Source organism: Haplochromis burtoni, unplaced genomic scaffold (assembly GCF_018398535.1).
Source record: "Haplochromis burtoni strain Fernald_Lab_line unplaced genomic scaffold, NCSU_Asbu1 Contig_125, whole genome shotgun sequence".
In the NCBI taxonomy this organism is placed as follows: Eukaryota; Metazoa; Chordata; class Actinopteri; order Cichliformes; family Cichlidae; genus Haplochromis; species Haplochromis burtoni.
Window position 1 is genome coordinate 1482265 of NW_024582486.1, and position 17163 is coordinate 1499427.

Sequence of the window (17163 nt, forward strand, 5' to 3'; positions counted from 1 at the left end):
CACACAAACCCATCCAGAAAGGAAAACATACATGCAAAAGATGCTCCAAACACTAGGATGTAAGAAGATATTACAAAGACACTAGACACAAAGACAGATTTCCAAGAGCTCAGCACACATTAACCATCTAAGGGTGCTTTCACACCTACCATGTTTGGTCTAGACTTTTTAAATTTTGTTTGATACCAACCAAAATCACTGTAGTTAAAACTTATGGACATATGGGCCTGGGTCCAGACCAAACAGTCAAACTTAACCTGACAAAAAGAGGTGGCTTCGGTCCAGAACGAGTTGTGTTTGTTTCTACTGTGAAAACTAGAACACTCTGTGGTAGAGGCTAGAGCAGGGGTGGGCAATTCCAGGCCTCGAGGGCCGGTGTCCTGCAGGTTTTAGATCTCACCTTGGGTCAATACACCTGAATCACACGATTAGTTTGTTACCAGGCCTCTGGAGAACTTCAGGACATGTTGAGGAGCTAATTTAGCCATTTAAATCAGCTGTGTTGGTTCAAGGACACATCTAAAACCTGCAGGGACACCGGCCCTCGAGGCCTGGAGTTGCCCACCCCTGGGCTAGAGAGAGGCCGAGACTGTTTTTAAATATCAAGGGACTTGAAGGGTTAAAACCTCAAGAAAATGCAGACACCTTTCAGGTATATTGTGACAGAGCAATGCCATGTGAAAAGAAAGAAAGTGAGGCCGGTATGTATGCATGTGTATATCAGACACATCCCCATCAAATCAGTATCAAGTCCACGTGGAGCGTAAACTATTTTAGACTCCATTCACATAATAACCAGATCAGTTTAACAAAATATGAACCTAGTTTGTATTTCCAGGTGTGAAAAGGCCCAAAGACTGTAGACACCATTCCCATAGAGGACATATATACTTGCATAAACATGTTAAACATATTAACACAGATGAAACAATCATGCATGCACTTAAAAATGCATCGTCTTTTCACTGAGACAGCAAATAGCATAGAAACAAAACACACATACACTACTGAATTAATACCAAATGTACATAAACACTCATTAAGAGCAGATGTACATCAGCACTCAGACTCTCACACACAATACTTACAAAAATACACACTTATTACAAATGCTTCACCAATATAGTTCTTTAAGCTACACTGCTGTGTTCACACACAACGTGTTGTTGTGATGCTGTCACCCTAGATAAGGGTAGCTGCCAAGAAAACTAATGATCATGCTGAAACAGTAACCACCACTCTGAGGAAATCCACTATCATGTGAATGACTGGGTCTGCCAGTTAAGTGGCAGCATTAAGAATACTATTGTTCTAGCTGAACATGAAAGAAAAAGAAAAAAAAGAAAGCGGAATTTATTAACTTTAAAAATTAAAAAGAAAAATGCAACTGTGCTGCTAAAATATTGTAGAACAAAGACCCTGCATGCAAGGGAAAAAAAAAAGCATAGAAAAGAAAAACAACCACCAGGGCTGTAAATGTTTTTTTACTCCATCATTGGAGGTTTATGAACAGAGTATGTCCATGTACAGAGAAAAGACTGGAATTAATTCATAATATGTCAGACAGGTTGTGGAAATCTCCATGATGAGCACGAAGATGTGTTTATGGTTGTAAAACCATAGTGATAGGCAGTAGTGCTTAAAAGGTGGCTGTGGCTCATAAATATTTCAGAGACAGAATTAATGGGGGGGGATCTATTTTGAGGCCTCTCTCCGCACAGCCTATTTTAAGGAAGGGTGGGTGCTCTGACATTCTCTGTACAAGCAGTCGCACACTTGTTCGCTTCGATCTGCAGACAAAGATGAGAGCAGGATGAGAAGAAAGAGGAGGAGGGATTCTGCTGTTGATCACATGATATTTCATCTCCCCACGACAGCATTCCCCCATCACATGCACAAACAAGGGAAGGAGGGGGAGATAAGACTCCTGGTGTTCTGCACCTCAATCATTTTCCTTGTTAGATGTTATTATAGCCAAAGAGATTTTATGTGGGTTCATTAAACTGAAGAACATCAACAAGTCTGTGATTTTAGGGGTGTATTTTAACAGCATGCATTCTCTAAAAGGTTAAAATTTCTTATAAGCACATTTAGATGGAAAGAAAAACACTTCAAACATACATAATTCTGTTTCAATTCCCATGTTAAACTTCTAAAATTTTCATAAATTAAGTGATAACAGAATTTTTTTTTTTAAGTGGACTACTCATATGGTAAAAAAAAAAAAAAAAAAAAACCTTAAAAAATTCTTAAATATGACAGAAGGGTCATGTCTGAAAACGTCTACATTTCACTACACATGTTACAAACAGCAGAACATATATTAGATCCTGTTTATATTTACAGAATAAAAACACTGGAATTACCATCTTGTACGCCTTCACCAGTTTTATCAATGTTTGTCTGGCCTCTGCCTTTAAGCTTTTGTATACAAAATGCCAAAACTTTATCCTATTATTAATCTAAATCTTACAAGTGGATTATTCCATAAGAATTTTAAAGCCTAGCCCAAAAACATGGCCTATCTGATTTTTTTTTACCTTTGACCACCAAATTCCAAATCAGTTCATCCTTATCCAAATGAAAATTTCCAGTAACTCCCTAAAGGCAGCATTTTCAAAACAACAGAATGTGATGCCAAGTGTAGAGGCATGAAAACCATATATTTATATTTATTGATTCACAAGTTACCAACGTATTTGCTCCTCCAATTAAACCAAGTACACATGCGTACCAAAACATTAATACCACTCCTAAACGGCAAAGACACATTAGATCTTAAGGTTTGTAATGTGTTTACGTTGAGCAGCGACAAAGCTCCACTAACAGAGGTTAGTTTAAGGACAAGTGGAAATGTTGGTATTGCAGGATACGCCACAACACGCCTGATCTGTTCAGGCAACATAAAACACTACAAGGATCTGATGATAATATTTGAGTAGCATGGGATAGCTATAGAAATCAGAGTCAAAGCTGAGGCAGGTCGAACAGTTTGGGCACAAAGGTCTAAAAGCATGTTAAGCATGCAAACAAAGCTATTTTTAGTATCTCTTTGGACTTTTAACTTTAGTTTTTATATACAAGTATTTATTGATGCATGAGACATTTTTATGGCTTCCATCTAAGAGACTTCACAGTACTCATTAGTAATCATGAACATCTCCCAACACTGTATAGATGAAAGTAGAAAGTATTTATCAATAAGGAAAATTATTAGTTGTTGGACACAAAATATAGAGGGCCTCGTGGTTCTTATTTTCAAATGACCATGTCAGTTGGAGAGCACTACTGCACATGCGCACTACTTGTATATTTTATGCAATACTATGCAACATTTGACATGTTAACAAAAACTACAAGACTGAGTCAACCACAAAACAAACAGATTACTGTGAAAGCAATGCAGTTACTTTGTGTAAAAATGTGGTTGATGGTGGATGGGTGGAAGGGTAAGTAGGTCAGTGAGTCCCCAGTGAAACCACAAAGCAGCCATGCATGGGTCTTGGGAAGCCCAAAAGTGCAATGCTGGAATAGCCATTAATCAGCCGACTATGCCAAGCAAAGATAACCACCACAGGTCACCACTGTCATCACCAAACCACTTTGAAAAATGGGCATGGCAACACACAAGTCAGTCAGCAGCAGCCCAATACCTAAAGATCTGCCTCCTCTTTTGAGAGCTAGAGCAGTAGCCCTCAGTGGAAAGTCTGTTGGGGTTAACATTAGGAGAAAACGCTAGAGTTACAGGACTGGAGTGGAAAACAGGATAGGGTTTATAGAAGAATGACAACGAGTGGTGTAAGAGGTAGAGGAAGGTTCATTGCAACTTTCACCACCCAAAGAAATAAGGGAGAAAAACAAAATGCACACAAGGCAAAAAGTTGACTGGTCAATCATTCCCATTTCTCTCAGCATATTATATCATACTCTTTCAAGTTCAACGGACAAGATGCTTAGGGGTCGTCTTAGTCTAACTGCTTGTGAGTCAAATTATTTTCTTATTAAAATAAGAGAGAAGGAAAAAAGTGGCATTCCACTATGCACAAATCTCTCTCAAACACAGTGTCACTCAAAGTAATTTTAACACAAAACATCAGGGAAATTAGAAAATTAATCATTTGAAAGAAAAAAAGATTTAAAAAAAAAAAAGCGAAATTTGATTTCTTCTCTACAATCAAATTTTACACAAGGCAAACTTGCAAGAAGTCAAAAATTCAACTCATACAGATACTTCTTAATATTTTAATGAGGTAGCTGCCTACCTCTCATAACTAAAACCTAACACAATACAGTGTTAATAGGAGAGATGGCCATGATGAAGTCTATGAACTACAAACATTGAAGTCTTCAGAAGAACGTAGGATCTTACCTGTTGTCATTGATGTATCCATTTTGAGAAGACTGTAAAAAAAAGGACACCTGCACATTATGAAATGTATAATTCTTTCAAGAGCACTTAAGACAAGCAGTGTTTTCCATTTCAAAAAGGTTTACAGGCTTGGATTTATGAGTATTTGGCATAAAATAAAGCATAGATTCCCAGTGTGGGATCAAGAACCTCACAAGAGACTGCAAATTCAGTGTGACAAATAATAAGAATCAAAACACAAAACTGCCTTTTCAGTGTTTCTCTCATCCAGCAGTCGAGCTTTAACTTCAGTGTTTTGGACTACATCCAGTTACAGTTTCAATCTATTACAGGCAGATTTCATGACATCTTTGTTCTGATGCGCAGCATTGGTGAGTTTACCACAGGACCCATTTCTCAACAGTCTACACTTTCAACAAGGACTACTCTTGCCAGCAGTCCAACCCGGTGCCATTTGAGTGAGCGCGTCTGAGATGAGGGACTCACTGGAAAGGCAGCACGACGAAACTCTGAAGGATCTGTAATGCTATGGCATTCATATCCAAAATGACTTCACTGGTTTCTTTGACCTGTTCCTCTGAGGTTGAATGACCCTACTACATAACTCTCTTAATGGGGGGGGGGGATAAAAAGGATTTTTTTTTTTCTTTCTAACGCATTTGTTACGAACTGCAGATTCCAGGATTATCACATGATTCTGATCACTTACTTTCTAATAATATCCCAAAAAGTTGGGAAGTGCTTAAGATCAGTAAGCCCAAGGTGTTACCTTTAGCTAAGTGGAGAACAGACTATATGGCTCCAAACAACTCAAAAAACACTAAACACTAATGATAGAGGAGGACGAATACCTCAGACATCTCACATTGAACACAAATCAAAGCAGCTAATAGGAGGGATAAATCCAGCTAACATAAAGTCTTTCTGATCTTAACTCTTTAAGATCATTATGTGTAAATGTGCTTAAAATGTAGGTTCTTCCTGAAAAACAACAAACTGTACTGAACTTTACTAATTCTGCCAAGACAAACAGTCAGAAATCCCATTAAATTATGTCCAAAGCTTGTTTATGTCTACCACAAGCATCTGGTCAAAATACAACTGTCAATTATTCAACCCAAGAAAAAGAACAGTTCATTAAAAGTCAGTTTAACACATAAAGTAAATTACTAAGTGAAGGTAATTGTTGATATTGTGGAAGTTTATCACAAAGAAATTAATTTCTGAGTAAACCTGACTGAGTAAACACTGGTGCTGTTGACATATGAGGAAATATGCACTGCAAGCACTTGCTCCTCCATCCATGTTCAATACTTACTTCTCGGGCAAAGATCCGGTCTCGTACCCGCTGATATTCTTCCTCTCGCTCTTCAATGGACTTGCTACGCCGCCCGTCCTGCAGCGGCACGCGGATCTAACATTTGGGGAGAGAATGACAATGTAAAATAATTAAGCATGCAATTTAATTTTCAAACACCTATAGTCACACTTTGTGCAACCTGCTGTCAAGAAAAGTAGCAGCAATGCACAAGATAACAATAGCATGTGAGGAAGAGCAGATGTCTGTTGTCAAAACAAGACAGCAGAATGAAAACTGTGTGAAGTGAGTGTTCAAGGGATGAGTCAGCGTGGGAATTTTTAACACCACAAACGTGAGAGAACATAGAATCATAGAAGACAGCATGACAAATCTGTGCAAGCATTAGGAAAAAGTGTCATAGCCCCAAACAAACACTGCTGAAATGAATAAAATGGTGTGATAAACTTGGTCCAGAAAACAAAATAAACAAAATCAATTTTTAGACAGAGAATCTCCTAATTCCAAAGTGGAGAATTGTCTCTGTATTTGAAAATGTCCAATTTAAGGTTTAATTTAAAATCTCAAGAGCTACTCAAATATCGAAGCATGCAAAGATCAAGTTCCTTTTGAAATAAACTGAAAATGTTTTTATAAAAGTGTATAATTTTATAGCTCTTCAACATAGATCAAATTTAACAATACAGCAGATAAATTCAAGTTTTGCACTGAATTTCTGTGCTACATGTTTCACAATTGTGGGGTCCCCAAAGCTGTCACATTATGACCACCACTGCAGGGAACTTCGTTACTCTTTTGGGTGCAACACACAGGTCCTCAGGGGATCTTGTACACAGACTCGAGCATCGATGATCATTTAATTCCTGTAAATTCTAAGCCAAAGCCAAAACAGTTTGGATTTCCTCTAATACATTCCCTAATTTGATTACTGGAAAGCTCTAAAAAGACACTCATAACTGCTGATGGGGAGTTTGGATACACTCAGAAAAACCTTCTGCTGCTGTCTTTCTCTGACCTTTGCTGTTGGAATAAGGTAATTAACATTCATCTGTACTAGTGGTCATAATGTTAGGCTTAGCCATCAAGAAGATTTTGAAATGTCTTAAAGACTATGAACTGTATGAAAGTAGGAGGACGATAACTAATACAGAAATGATATTGGTGATGCTAGGTTAGAAAGGAAATGGTGCAGTCAAGCAGTTCCCAGTCATCATCCTAAATTTATCACCACAATTTAGCAATAAGAAAAGATTCTGTATATGGAAACCATAGGATGTGAAACCAAGCAAAAAGCTAAAATGCAATGGTTGCATCAGGATCAGACAGAAAAATGCAATTATTTGTACATAGCCTAGGAATGCAATATATGTGGTATGTTTCCAGATTCTGCAGATTAAAAATGTATCAATTTTCATATTTGATAACAAATGCAGTTTCACTCCTAACTGATAACTGTGCTACTTTAACAGTATACTGTAAGCCAATGGCTATTCTGTGGCCAAACCCTGCATTCTATCATAACTGTTACTGACACAGCTAATTAGCCTCCTCAGTAAGGTTATGTAAGATGACTACAGGACTGAGCCAAGAAATTGCTGCAATGCTTGTTGTTCACACATCCAGATGCCTCGGCAATCTGTTGTCTGACTGAATGAAAACATGTCAAACACCACATGCCATTAAATCCAGCTATGTCCCTTTATTTTTGTGGGGCCATCTCCAAAAGCTGTAACATGTGGCAGCAAGATTGAGAACTAGCTTTACATACAGTGTTTCTTTTAAAGTTATTAAGAAAAACTATTTGAGACAAGCCTACAGAAGCTTTTGTTACTCAGCGAGGAATCCAACTCATTGGTGGAGCTAAAAACACTAGCATGCGTGGAAAGTGACAAAAACAAACAAACAAATGAACCACTGTATACACACAAAAAATTACACGGTACTTGTGATAACAATCGATGTACCTGATTATCATCTTTGTCCATGCTAGCATCATCTCTCTTAAGGATGAACTTCTTCTGGAAGTCCATGTTGCGTTCATCCTTGATGTGTTCAGAGAACCTTTGTTCTGGGCTATACAACCAAAAAAACAAACGTTGTGGAGGACAAAAAGCATACTTTTAAACATGAGCTCGTTTCACACATGAATTCAAGACAAGAATTTTGGGAGAATCTGGGAAAGAAACTGTTGTCCAAAGCTCTAAAGCACTGCCCCACATGTGTCACAGCAGGAGTTAATTTGCGTCAGCTGGGTTCTTAATACTGGAAATATTCTGCTTAAGTAAATCGTGCATGAGACAGGACACTAGCTGTGAACTCACAAGACTATTGCCTGCAATGCTGTCACATCCGTGCAAATCAAACTCCACATGGGGGATTTGACAGTTAAAGAAAGCTTAATGCCCAATCTGACAGTGTCAGACATGATGTTCTTAAATGCACTTCCATCCAATCATGCCTAGAAAAGTTGAGTGGATTTCTGAAAACTGATATAGTAAATAAACCTAGATAAAACTGAAGTGGTGAAATTTTGTGAACTATAGGGAAAAAACAGTAAATTTTGCAATGCTGGTACCTCCAAAGGGAGTCAAATGTTTTGTTCTTTCATTTCTAGATCTAACGATTTGTCAACATGTGCTTTAACAAATCCTCACATAGTATTTTTGTCCACTTTAACATCTAAGGCAGCAGTCCCCAACCCCCGGGCCTCGGACCGGTACCGGTCCGTGAGTCGCTTGGTACCAGGCCGCGAGAGTTGAGGCTCAGGTGTAAAATGTATGGTTTTCAGGGTTTTTAATCGGTTTTCAGCGTTATTTTGTTATTGTTTTTATCGTTAACCCTGTTTTCCTGGGTCTTTTCACGTGTGTTATGAATAAATCTTTTTTTTCGGTAACGGTACTAGTTTTATTTTGTTGTATTTATCCACGACACCTTAAAGGCCGGTCTGTGAAAATATTGTCGGGCATAAACCGGTCCATGGCGCCAAAAAGGTTGGGGACCGCTGATCTAAGGTGAAACTGCTGCTGGCACAATCGATACCTCAATACAAGTATTATTTATATTAAAAATTTACTTCTTTCTTAGTTGAAACAATGGTACAGAGTTAAATAAAACTGATAAAAATCTATTAGATTTTTTTTTCTCTTTTTTTTTGGGGGGGGGGGGGGGGGGGGGGGGGGGGGGGAATAGAACATGCGGGAGTCAAACTTGTGTGATGAGGGTTTTTTCCACCACAGCCAATGTCCTAATTTGAACTTATTTAATGAACAGTAACTAAATCTAAAATAAAGTTTTTGTGTACTCTTGCTGATATCACATACATTGCCTCTTGTGTTTTGTCTTGGAACAGGATTGAACTTTGAGCATTAATTTGACGTTCTAACTAACCAGACTAGTTGAAATCTGAGCCAAAGACAAACTACACTCACATGCGTGTGTTGCCCGTCTTGTTGATGATGACAGCCTTTCCCGTCTGATCCACATTATGGTCCATGCCAAAGTAGGCAGCCACACGGTGCAGCAGCATACGATGATAAGAAGTCATTTGTGGAAACTTCTTATACTGGTTACTGAAACAGAGATAAAAATGCATGAAGCAGGTTATTTCAACAGAGCAAATTACCCACAGCTGGGTTTTAATTCTATGATTATTTAGGACATTTGAAAAACAAGCTAAATAATTATGTCATTTTTATAAAGGATAAAGATAGATTTTCAAACTGTTAGGATACACAAATAGTATTCTTAATTACAGAATACACAACTACAACTTAACATAATTCTCTCATTTCCTCAACACACTATAAATAATAAGAACTGAAGGTGGGAGGGCTAAATTTAAAAACATGTGAGTGATATGAAGAACGTGGCTTACTTGTCGTCATTAATGAACTCCAGGATATCTTGTTCCAGTTTAAGCAGCATCATTCGATCCCTGGTGAGCCATAGAGGGAAAGCGAGTGAGGGACAGATCAGAGAGGTGAGCAAGACGAAGAATAGTGGAGCAAGTATACTACTGAACATGTCATTACAGCCGCACACACCCACACACACACACACAGCCACACACATCAACACACACACACACACACGGGATGAAAATGAAGATATTTAGAGAGTGCAGATTTTTTTTAACAACTAGTCAAAAACAAATGATATTTGATTTTACAATAAAAAAAATGCAATTTAAATAAAATCATTGCTATCAAGTTTGATATTATTTCATATTTTCATAGTTTGGACAAAGAACTGCACTATTTGAGCCTGTTAAAAAATGGGGAAAAATCAATTTTATAAATTGATTGGTATAAATCAATAGCACTTATCTTACTTAATAAGTAATTTATTATTGTGCTCGTGTTATTACCAACATGTTTATCCGTCAGACCAGTACCTGGGATTGTTTTTCAGTGTGTTGACCAGAAACTCGTGAACGTCGATGCCTGTGGAGTCAGTATATTCCTGACTGGAGTCTATTAAAAAAACAAACAAAAAAAAAAGGGGGGGGGGGGGGCATCAGACAGAGTTAAGGGAAGATGTTGATAGGAAAAGATACTTTTATGAAGTGAGAGTTTGCATCTTACCACGTGACAGCATCTTTCGGGGAGTCTTGTCCTTCTTCTCCTCTTCATTTTCATACTCGTCCTTCGAGGACTTCTCCTCCTCTTTGTCAGATGGACAGCTGATGTGAAGCTGGATAATATCCTAGAAAACCGCTTTTCATTATTACACAAATTGCAGGTTGTGCATTTACTAATTTTGCCTATTAAGCATTGTAAACCCGTCAAAACAGACTTGCAAACAAAAAAAAAAAAAAAAAAAAACAAACAAACAAACAAAAAAAAAACACGTTACCGATTCTGGTGGTCCATCATTGGAAAACGGACCGGAGGACTCTTCACACACTGCAAGACTTCGTACCAGCTTCAGTTTAGCATTAGACTGAAAGATTACCACACAAATTATCTGTAAGGCTAATGTGTTACAATTTTATATTCTAAACACAGAAATAGTGAGATTTCCTCTAAGCTAGATTTTAGATTTTATGCTCAGACTTCCCAACTATAATTTACTACAACAACATACTATTACATCTATCCATGTGTAAAATACAAGCACCTAGCATTTTGATACAAGGAAACTCTGAATTTCATTAACATCGTTGTGTACCATGCCAAAATTCTGATGTTAGGCTTTCTATCGCATAAACAACAGCATAAATGTCTCTCGAGCCTTCAGGACAATGATATTAGCTAATGAAGAAAGACCCAAGATGGCACAGGGCTAACACAAATCTTCAATACAGCATATGTAATGACAACACTTCATTTGTTGGTTAAAACCCCAGAGAAAATTAAACCTTTAAGTGACATGATGAGAGCCATTATCTAATGAAAGCATTGGGAACTGGTTAAGCAAGGTATGTCATACTAAAATACCATTCCAAAAACGCAATAACTGGCTTGAACTCTCATAATCAAGAATGACTAAACACTGGTATGTCATATTTGTCAATGTCCGAATGTCCAAAATCAATTACACATACATATAAGTAAGGTAAAGCCAGTTTAAGAGAGCTACAGTATCCATAACTCATTACTAACATAACTGAATGAAAATGTTACTTTACTATGCTACTGTACGTACAATTTGGTCGCCATACTCACGAAACAGCTGACCTGATTTTCTTTTTCCCTTTACTCTGCAAACCAACATCTAGTTGTAAAATGTAACTGGTTGTATCTGTTTTTCTCTTATCATTACAGAGGTCAGTCTAACACAGCTACTTTTAAAGTTGGACTTAAGATTTTAAGCCAATAAAGGAGGTGCTCCTCTGTAGTTGAGAGGATTACAGTGTTAATAATGGAAGGTCGCCTTATACAAACAAACAAAATAGCACGGGGATTATTTCAAGGAATTAAGAATAAACTTGAATAAATTTATTTAAAAAGAAAAAAAAAATCTAACCACAGACACTTACCTTGGCCCTTTTCCTTCCATGGCTGTGGTTAGGAGCCCGCTTCTAAAAGAATAGTTTATTGAATCATTTTATTAATTAAATTACAGTATATTAGACACAAACTAAATAGGGTACATGAAGTTGATGAGTAATTGAACATGTGTGTAAGAAATTGTTCTGCATTCATCAGTATAAACCATAATGAGGTTTAAACATTACTGGCTAACTCAAAGCTTCTACACAACATGTGGGATAATAACGCTATTGTTCGTTGATTAAAAAACCTGCAGCAAAATAAGGAATAAAATTTTTGGTAATGTGTTACTCAAAAGACAACAATTTTGTCAAGCACAATAAGATATTTGCCAATAAAGTAGAAGGTAAAGGTAGCTTCATTTGGAAAAAAAAATAATAATAATAATAATAATAATAATATGAATTTCCTGACTTGAATCCACCTCATCCGTAACACCAACAATAATTGGTTAGCTTACTAGTCACAAAACAAAACAAACAGCTGATTACTGGGTATTGTTACCAGCCCTGAAATTCAACAATGGTCCTTCTCAAGAGAGGAAATGCGTTAGAACTATGTGGAATACAACTTCCTTTCTTTTCTTTTTTTTAAACATCTAAATGCAAACTTACTATCACCAGTATGATCAACTTCTCCTACCTGTGCATCCTGTGGAGAGCTATCATCCGGCTCCAGGCTCTCTCCAGTTCCTTCTTTGGTGCCCTGTGGTTGAGGGGAGGTCTTGCCTCGACTGCAGGGCTCAATAAGTGGCCCACTCTCTCCCTCCTGCTGGATGTCCGTTGTCAGGCTCACTGACATCTTTTTAGGGGAAAGGGGGGAGGGTGGGAGTGGGGAGGGGGTTGGGTGGAGGACCCAGCAGTGGCTGAGAAAAAAAAAAAAAGAAAAAAAAAGAAGATAGATATAAGAAGGGGAAGTTCTGCACTCGCTGCACAGAATGGCTACCCACTTGGCAAAAACTGTGCAAGGAAAGCCAAAAAAGACAGAGAGAATGTACTTTAACACCATTTACCTGTAGGTGGTACCAGATCGGAGCTGGACTCTGTTCACTGAGTCTGGACAGGAACCACACGGAAAGATGTGGGGACCCACTAACGTAGTGTACTCGACTGGGCTGCAGCAGGGGGCGAAGTGCAGTCCATAGCAAGTCTTAGCCTCTGGGGAAGGGCTATAAGGACAAGAGAGAGAAAAATCCCCAAATTATGATACATAATACACATATACATACATATATATATATAAATGTAACATTTTACTGCGCCTTGTGACACTCAAGTGGAGTTGAGTGGGGGAACACAGCAGCTGAAAGCTCAACCTAACAGCAGCAACTTTAAAAAGTAGCATCTAAAAACTTTTTAGGTTTAAATTAGGGAGGCTATTTTTGGTTATTTGGTTCTTGTTTTTAAAAAAAAAAAAAAAAAAAAAAAAAAATCAGACAAAAATAAATCACAGTTTGTAAATGAAAAAAAAACTAGAAATGCAGAAGTAACTAATTTTAGTAACTAATTTTAAGGTCTACATTTCCCAACATGGGTGCAAAACCTGCTCTCAATGACACACCTTTAGGATAACCTTAGAAAAACAACATGCACATGGGGAAGAAAAAAAAAAAAGATATCTACAGCAATCAGATGAATTGAAGAGGCAGCAGCCAGCCAGCCAGACAAGTGGGAGGGGCACCAAACGACCAGCCACCACCTCAGGGGTCCTCAGTGGCCTCTCTCTCCTTTTCTCGCTCTTCAGCTTAGTGCAGCAGCATGGTCTGTCCTACAGTCAGGAGTCCTGTATACCAAGAGCAGAAGAGGAAGACACGGATGACGTCATGTTTCACACACTGAGTGACTCATCGCTGCTGCTGTTGCTATTTCTAAGAGGGAGGGGGACAAAGCAGCTGAAAGCTCAAAACCTAGCAGCAGGCAGGTTTTAAAAAGTAGCAGCTAAAGCAGGATTAATCTTCCTTAAACTGCTAAATTGTTGACTTTGTCACTGCTTATAATTAGTTTCTACAGTGTGGGCCCCATGTTTCACGATGTGCTTTCTGAGAAAGTGCTAAAAATGTGTTCCTCCTCTGCAATTCATCCCAGCAGAAAGGTAGCAGACACACACCATCTGGCAGAGTCTAGCACACTGAAAATTTCTGCCTGTTTAAAAAAAAAAGGTCCTGAACAGTGCCAACAGTACTTTTTTAAAATTCTGGTGTCATGCAAGAACAGCAACACAGCCTCACTAGCAAATAAATGGTCATATAGTCCTATATTCCTCCATCACACAGGAGTAAAAACAGCACGTTGTGCAGCTTTGTTAATATAATTGTATAAATAAAATAAGTACGCTTGTTGTATTAAATGCACTGCGTGCACTGTTGAAGATTCATGTACATCCATGCCTGTACCACTGTGCTATGCTGTAGAACAGAATAGATACAGTGTTCAAAATGAGGCAGGGATTCCCAGTGTGGGAAAGACCCAGGCAATGTAACAGCAAAGTCGTCATCAGCAGCATTACACTACATCACTGACCAGGGCACCCACAGGTCCCAGCCATATTCTGCTTACACAAAACTTCAGCTACGCCGACATGTGGCCGACTTGATCATATAAGAATAATATCATGCTCCTGCTTGACCGCACTGTGCAGGGCAGTTTTGCACAAAGAGAGTGAAAGATTTTTGATTCGAAAGCAAATATATTCATTCATTTCGAACGTCAGTCTCAAATCTCCTGGCTGAGCAAACTGTGCAAGCTTAATGTAAGGGAGGGGCTGCAGGAGAAATTGTGAATCAGAGCCAGTAGTGGGGTGCTTATGAATAAACCGGCTTTACCTATCCCCTCCTCCTCTGCCCATCCCTCGCTTATGATCTCTGCTCTATCAACACTCCTCCCAGTTTCTTACACGTGTGCACGCACGCGCACGCACGCGCACGCACGCACACACACACCAGCCCAAGGGGTTGCCAAGGAGATGATAACGTCATTCTGAACTAGTGCCATTTGTGCTGAGGGAGTACCAGTGAAACAGGAAGAGAAAACAATGATATTAAAAATAAATAAAAGGATTTCAGTGTACAGAGAGAGATATGGAAGGACAGTAGCAGAGAAAATACAGCAAGAAAAAAAAAAAAAAAAGAAACAGCAAGAGCCAGGATACGCAATTACGAGGGTTCCATTTTCGCCTTCTCAAGTTCAGACAATCTTACACTGACAACAAAGTGGTTTCTCATTTTTCTAGGTCACAGGATATCAAGTAGTAAAACATCAAATTAATGCTACTGAATTGATAAGTGAGTAGTGAGGCTTCTTCAGTTGCCTTTAACCTGCTCTGTGCTTTTCCTTGCTCTGAATGATGATAAACATGACTACACCTTTCAGACTGCTGCATATTTATCAGAATCTTTCTTCTTGTTATTTTTCTTTTCACACCGATGTGCATTATGACACCGATATTCCTTTTGATTTTGATAAAACATCTTGGGACATGATGTCAAAACATTCACTAGCAGCATTTATCATTCATTTTTATCCAACTGTATATCCTGGTATAGACATGACAAGGGAAAGTTGTGTCTTCATTCTCCTAGCTAGCAAGGATGAAAGTCACACCTATATGATTGGACAGAGCACTCTGATATTACAACCAATTTAAGGTCTCTTAAATCAGTAAACAAAAGAAAAGTTATCTCCTTCAACCTGAATCTGTTTTAATGGCAACACCTGTGGTTGCAAAAAGACTAGTTAGCAATCTACAAGTTAAATAGCAATCTATGGGGAAACAGCCTCAAGCTCCCTTACCCTGTGACCTGAATAAAAAAAACTTTCCTAAAGAGTTTATGAGGAAAACTCACTAGTTTCAGGGCATTGTGAGTACAACATTAAGTCTATTTTGTAAATTACTGCCATCCAAACATTTTGAAAGGATATCCAGGGCATCACAGGCTCAATAAATGTGTGGTTTCATAGTCAAAACCACTCCTCATTTGTAACATCTAGCCTCAAAATAAATTGTTAAACAATTAACCCCTGGCTTTTTAAATGGGGCATCTCTAAACAATGGGCAATATCACTATATAGTGTGTGGGTCTATATTAAATTCACATAAATTCAGGTTTACTTATATATTGCCAAATCACAACAGACACCTCAAGCCACTTTATACTGCAAGGTCTCAAGGGCTGGTGTCCTGCAAGTTTTAGATATCACCCTGGGTGAACACACCTGAATCACATGATTAGTTCATTACCAGGCCTCTGGAGAACTTCAAGACATGTTGAGGAGGTGATTTAGCCATTTAAATCAGCTGTGTTGGATCAAGGACGCATCTAAAACCTGCAGGACACCGGCCCTTGAGGCCTGGAGGTGGACACCCCTGCCCTATAGTATTCTGGAAAAAGCCCTAACAATCAAATAAACTTCCTATGAGCAACAGGGCAACAACAGGTTTTGTAAAGATTGAGCCTTATTTGTTTTTGACCATTTTATCAAAAATGTATACACCACGATTACATTATGATATATTAAGGGTTGGACACTGTAGACTGAACAACTACATTATCAGCAGCAGCACTGCTCTTTCCTTCCTGTGCCCCAGTTCAGTCAATGTGGTGGAGGGCCTGATGCTGACATCTCACTTTGGCTATCTGCTAGGGCAGCCAATAAAACTGATAATAATCACAAAATAACTTTTCTTCAATATAAATATGAGACATGGTCAATATAAAGGCAAGAGAACTCAGTGCATCAATGTTTTGACAGGCAACATGAAAAGCCATGAGAATAACACTGTGCAAACTAATAATGTGGTTAGAAAAGCATACACTGCAAATTATGTCGAAAGCATGTTTCCACAAAGCCAGGTACAACCACAAATTGTTTTTACCATCTGTGTCATATTGTAAAGTTCACTGCACAATGCAATGCTAGACTTCACAGTCCCAGGTGCCATCTTCTATGCCATACCTTACAACAAAAAAAACACGGGCAGTGCAGCAGATTATTTATTTTTACCGAAAGCTAACAGTGGGGTCATTACTAACCTATGCCACTTTTTTTGCTATTGTCAAGCTTTTTTGCTTTTGCACAATTCACTCTCACATACTACTTGTGTTTGATTGCAGAGGTAAGATTTTGTGTATGTCTGACATTACCCGAGGTCCACAAATCCCACCCACTGACAACATAACAAATATAGTCAATCCTCATCAGCTGTCATGATGCAGTGCAGGACACTTTGACCCACATCAAATCAAATCACTTTTATTGTCACATCGCATGTGCAGGCACACTGGCACAGCACATGCGAGTGAAATTCTTGTGTGCGAGCCCACAAGCAACAGAAATGTGCAAACACAACAACACAAACCAGCAAATACAAGAATGGCTACATCTGAAACTAATAAATCATGCACATTACTGGTCTTGCAGAGTAGCACGGACCCTGATGACAGGGTCCATGCTGAGACACATAGGTCATAAGCTACCCAGCCCACT

General features: G+C 38.5%; 1 protein-coding gene across 16 annotated transcripts in view; it reads right to left on the bottom strand.

The window, feature by feature from the left end:
- Nucleotides 1-17163, bottom strand: part of LOC102290826 (R3H domain-containing protein 2) — a 58088-nt gene that overhangs the window by 15785 nt on the left and 25140 nt on the right. For 7 of the 16 annotated variants that reach the window (XM_042223988.1, XM_042223984.1, XM_042223992.1 and 4 more), the window contains 13 exons: nucleotides 13303-13462; nucleotides 12693-12848; nucleotides 12323-12545; nucleotides 11668-11709; nucleotides 10542-10628; nucleotides 10271-10391; nucleotides 10081-10159; nucleotides 9562-9621; nucleotides 9116-9256; nucleotides 7652-7760; nucleotides 5688-5783; nucleotides 4370-4419; nucleotides 3654-3707 (listed from right to left, as the gene is read on the bottom strand). In XM_042223988.1, coding sequence (XP_042079922.1) covers nucleotides 3654-3707; nucleotides 4370-4419; nucleotides 5688-5783; nucleotides 7652-7760; nucleotides 9116-9256; nucleotides 9562-9621; nucleotides 10081-10159; nucleotides 10271-10391; nucleotides 10542-10628; nucleotides 11668-11709; nucleotides 12323-12481 — 998 coding nt within the window. In that variant the 5' untranslated portion in view covers nucleotides 12482-12545; nucleotides 12693-12848; nucleotides 13303-13462. The remainder of the gene's footprint in view (nucleotides 1-3653; nucleotides 3708-4369; nucleotides 4420-5687; nucleotides 5784-7651; nucleotides 7761-9115; nucleotides 9257-9561; nucleotides 9622-10080; nucleotides 10160-10270; nucleotides 10392-10541; nucleotides 10629-11667; nucleotides 11710-12322; nucleotides 12546-12692; nucleotides 12849-13302; nucleotides 13463-17163) is intronic. The other 9 variants (XM_042223989.1, XM_042223986.1, XM_042223997.1 and 6 more) reach the window with 3 other exon arrangements.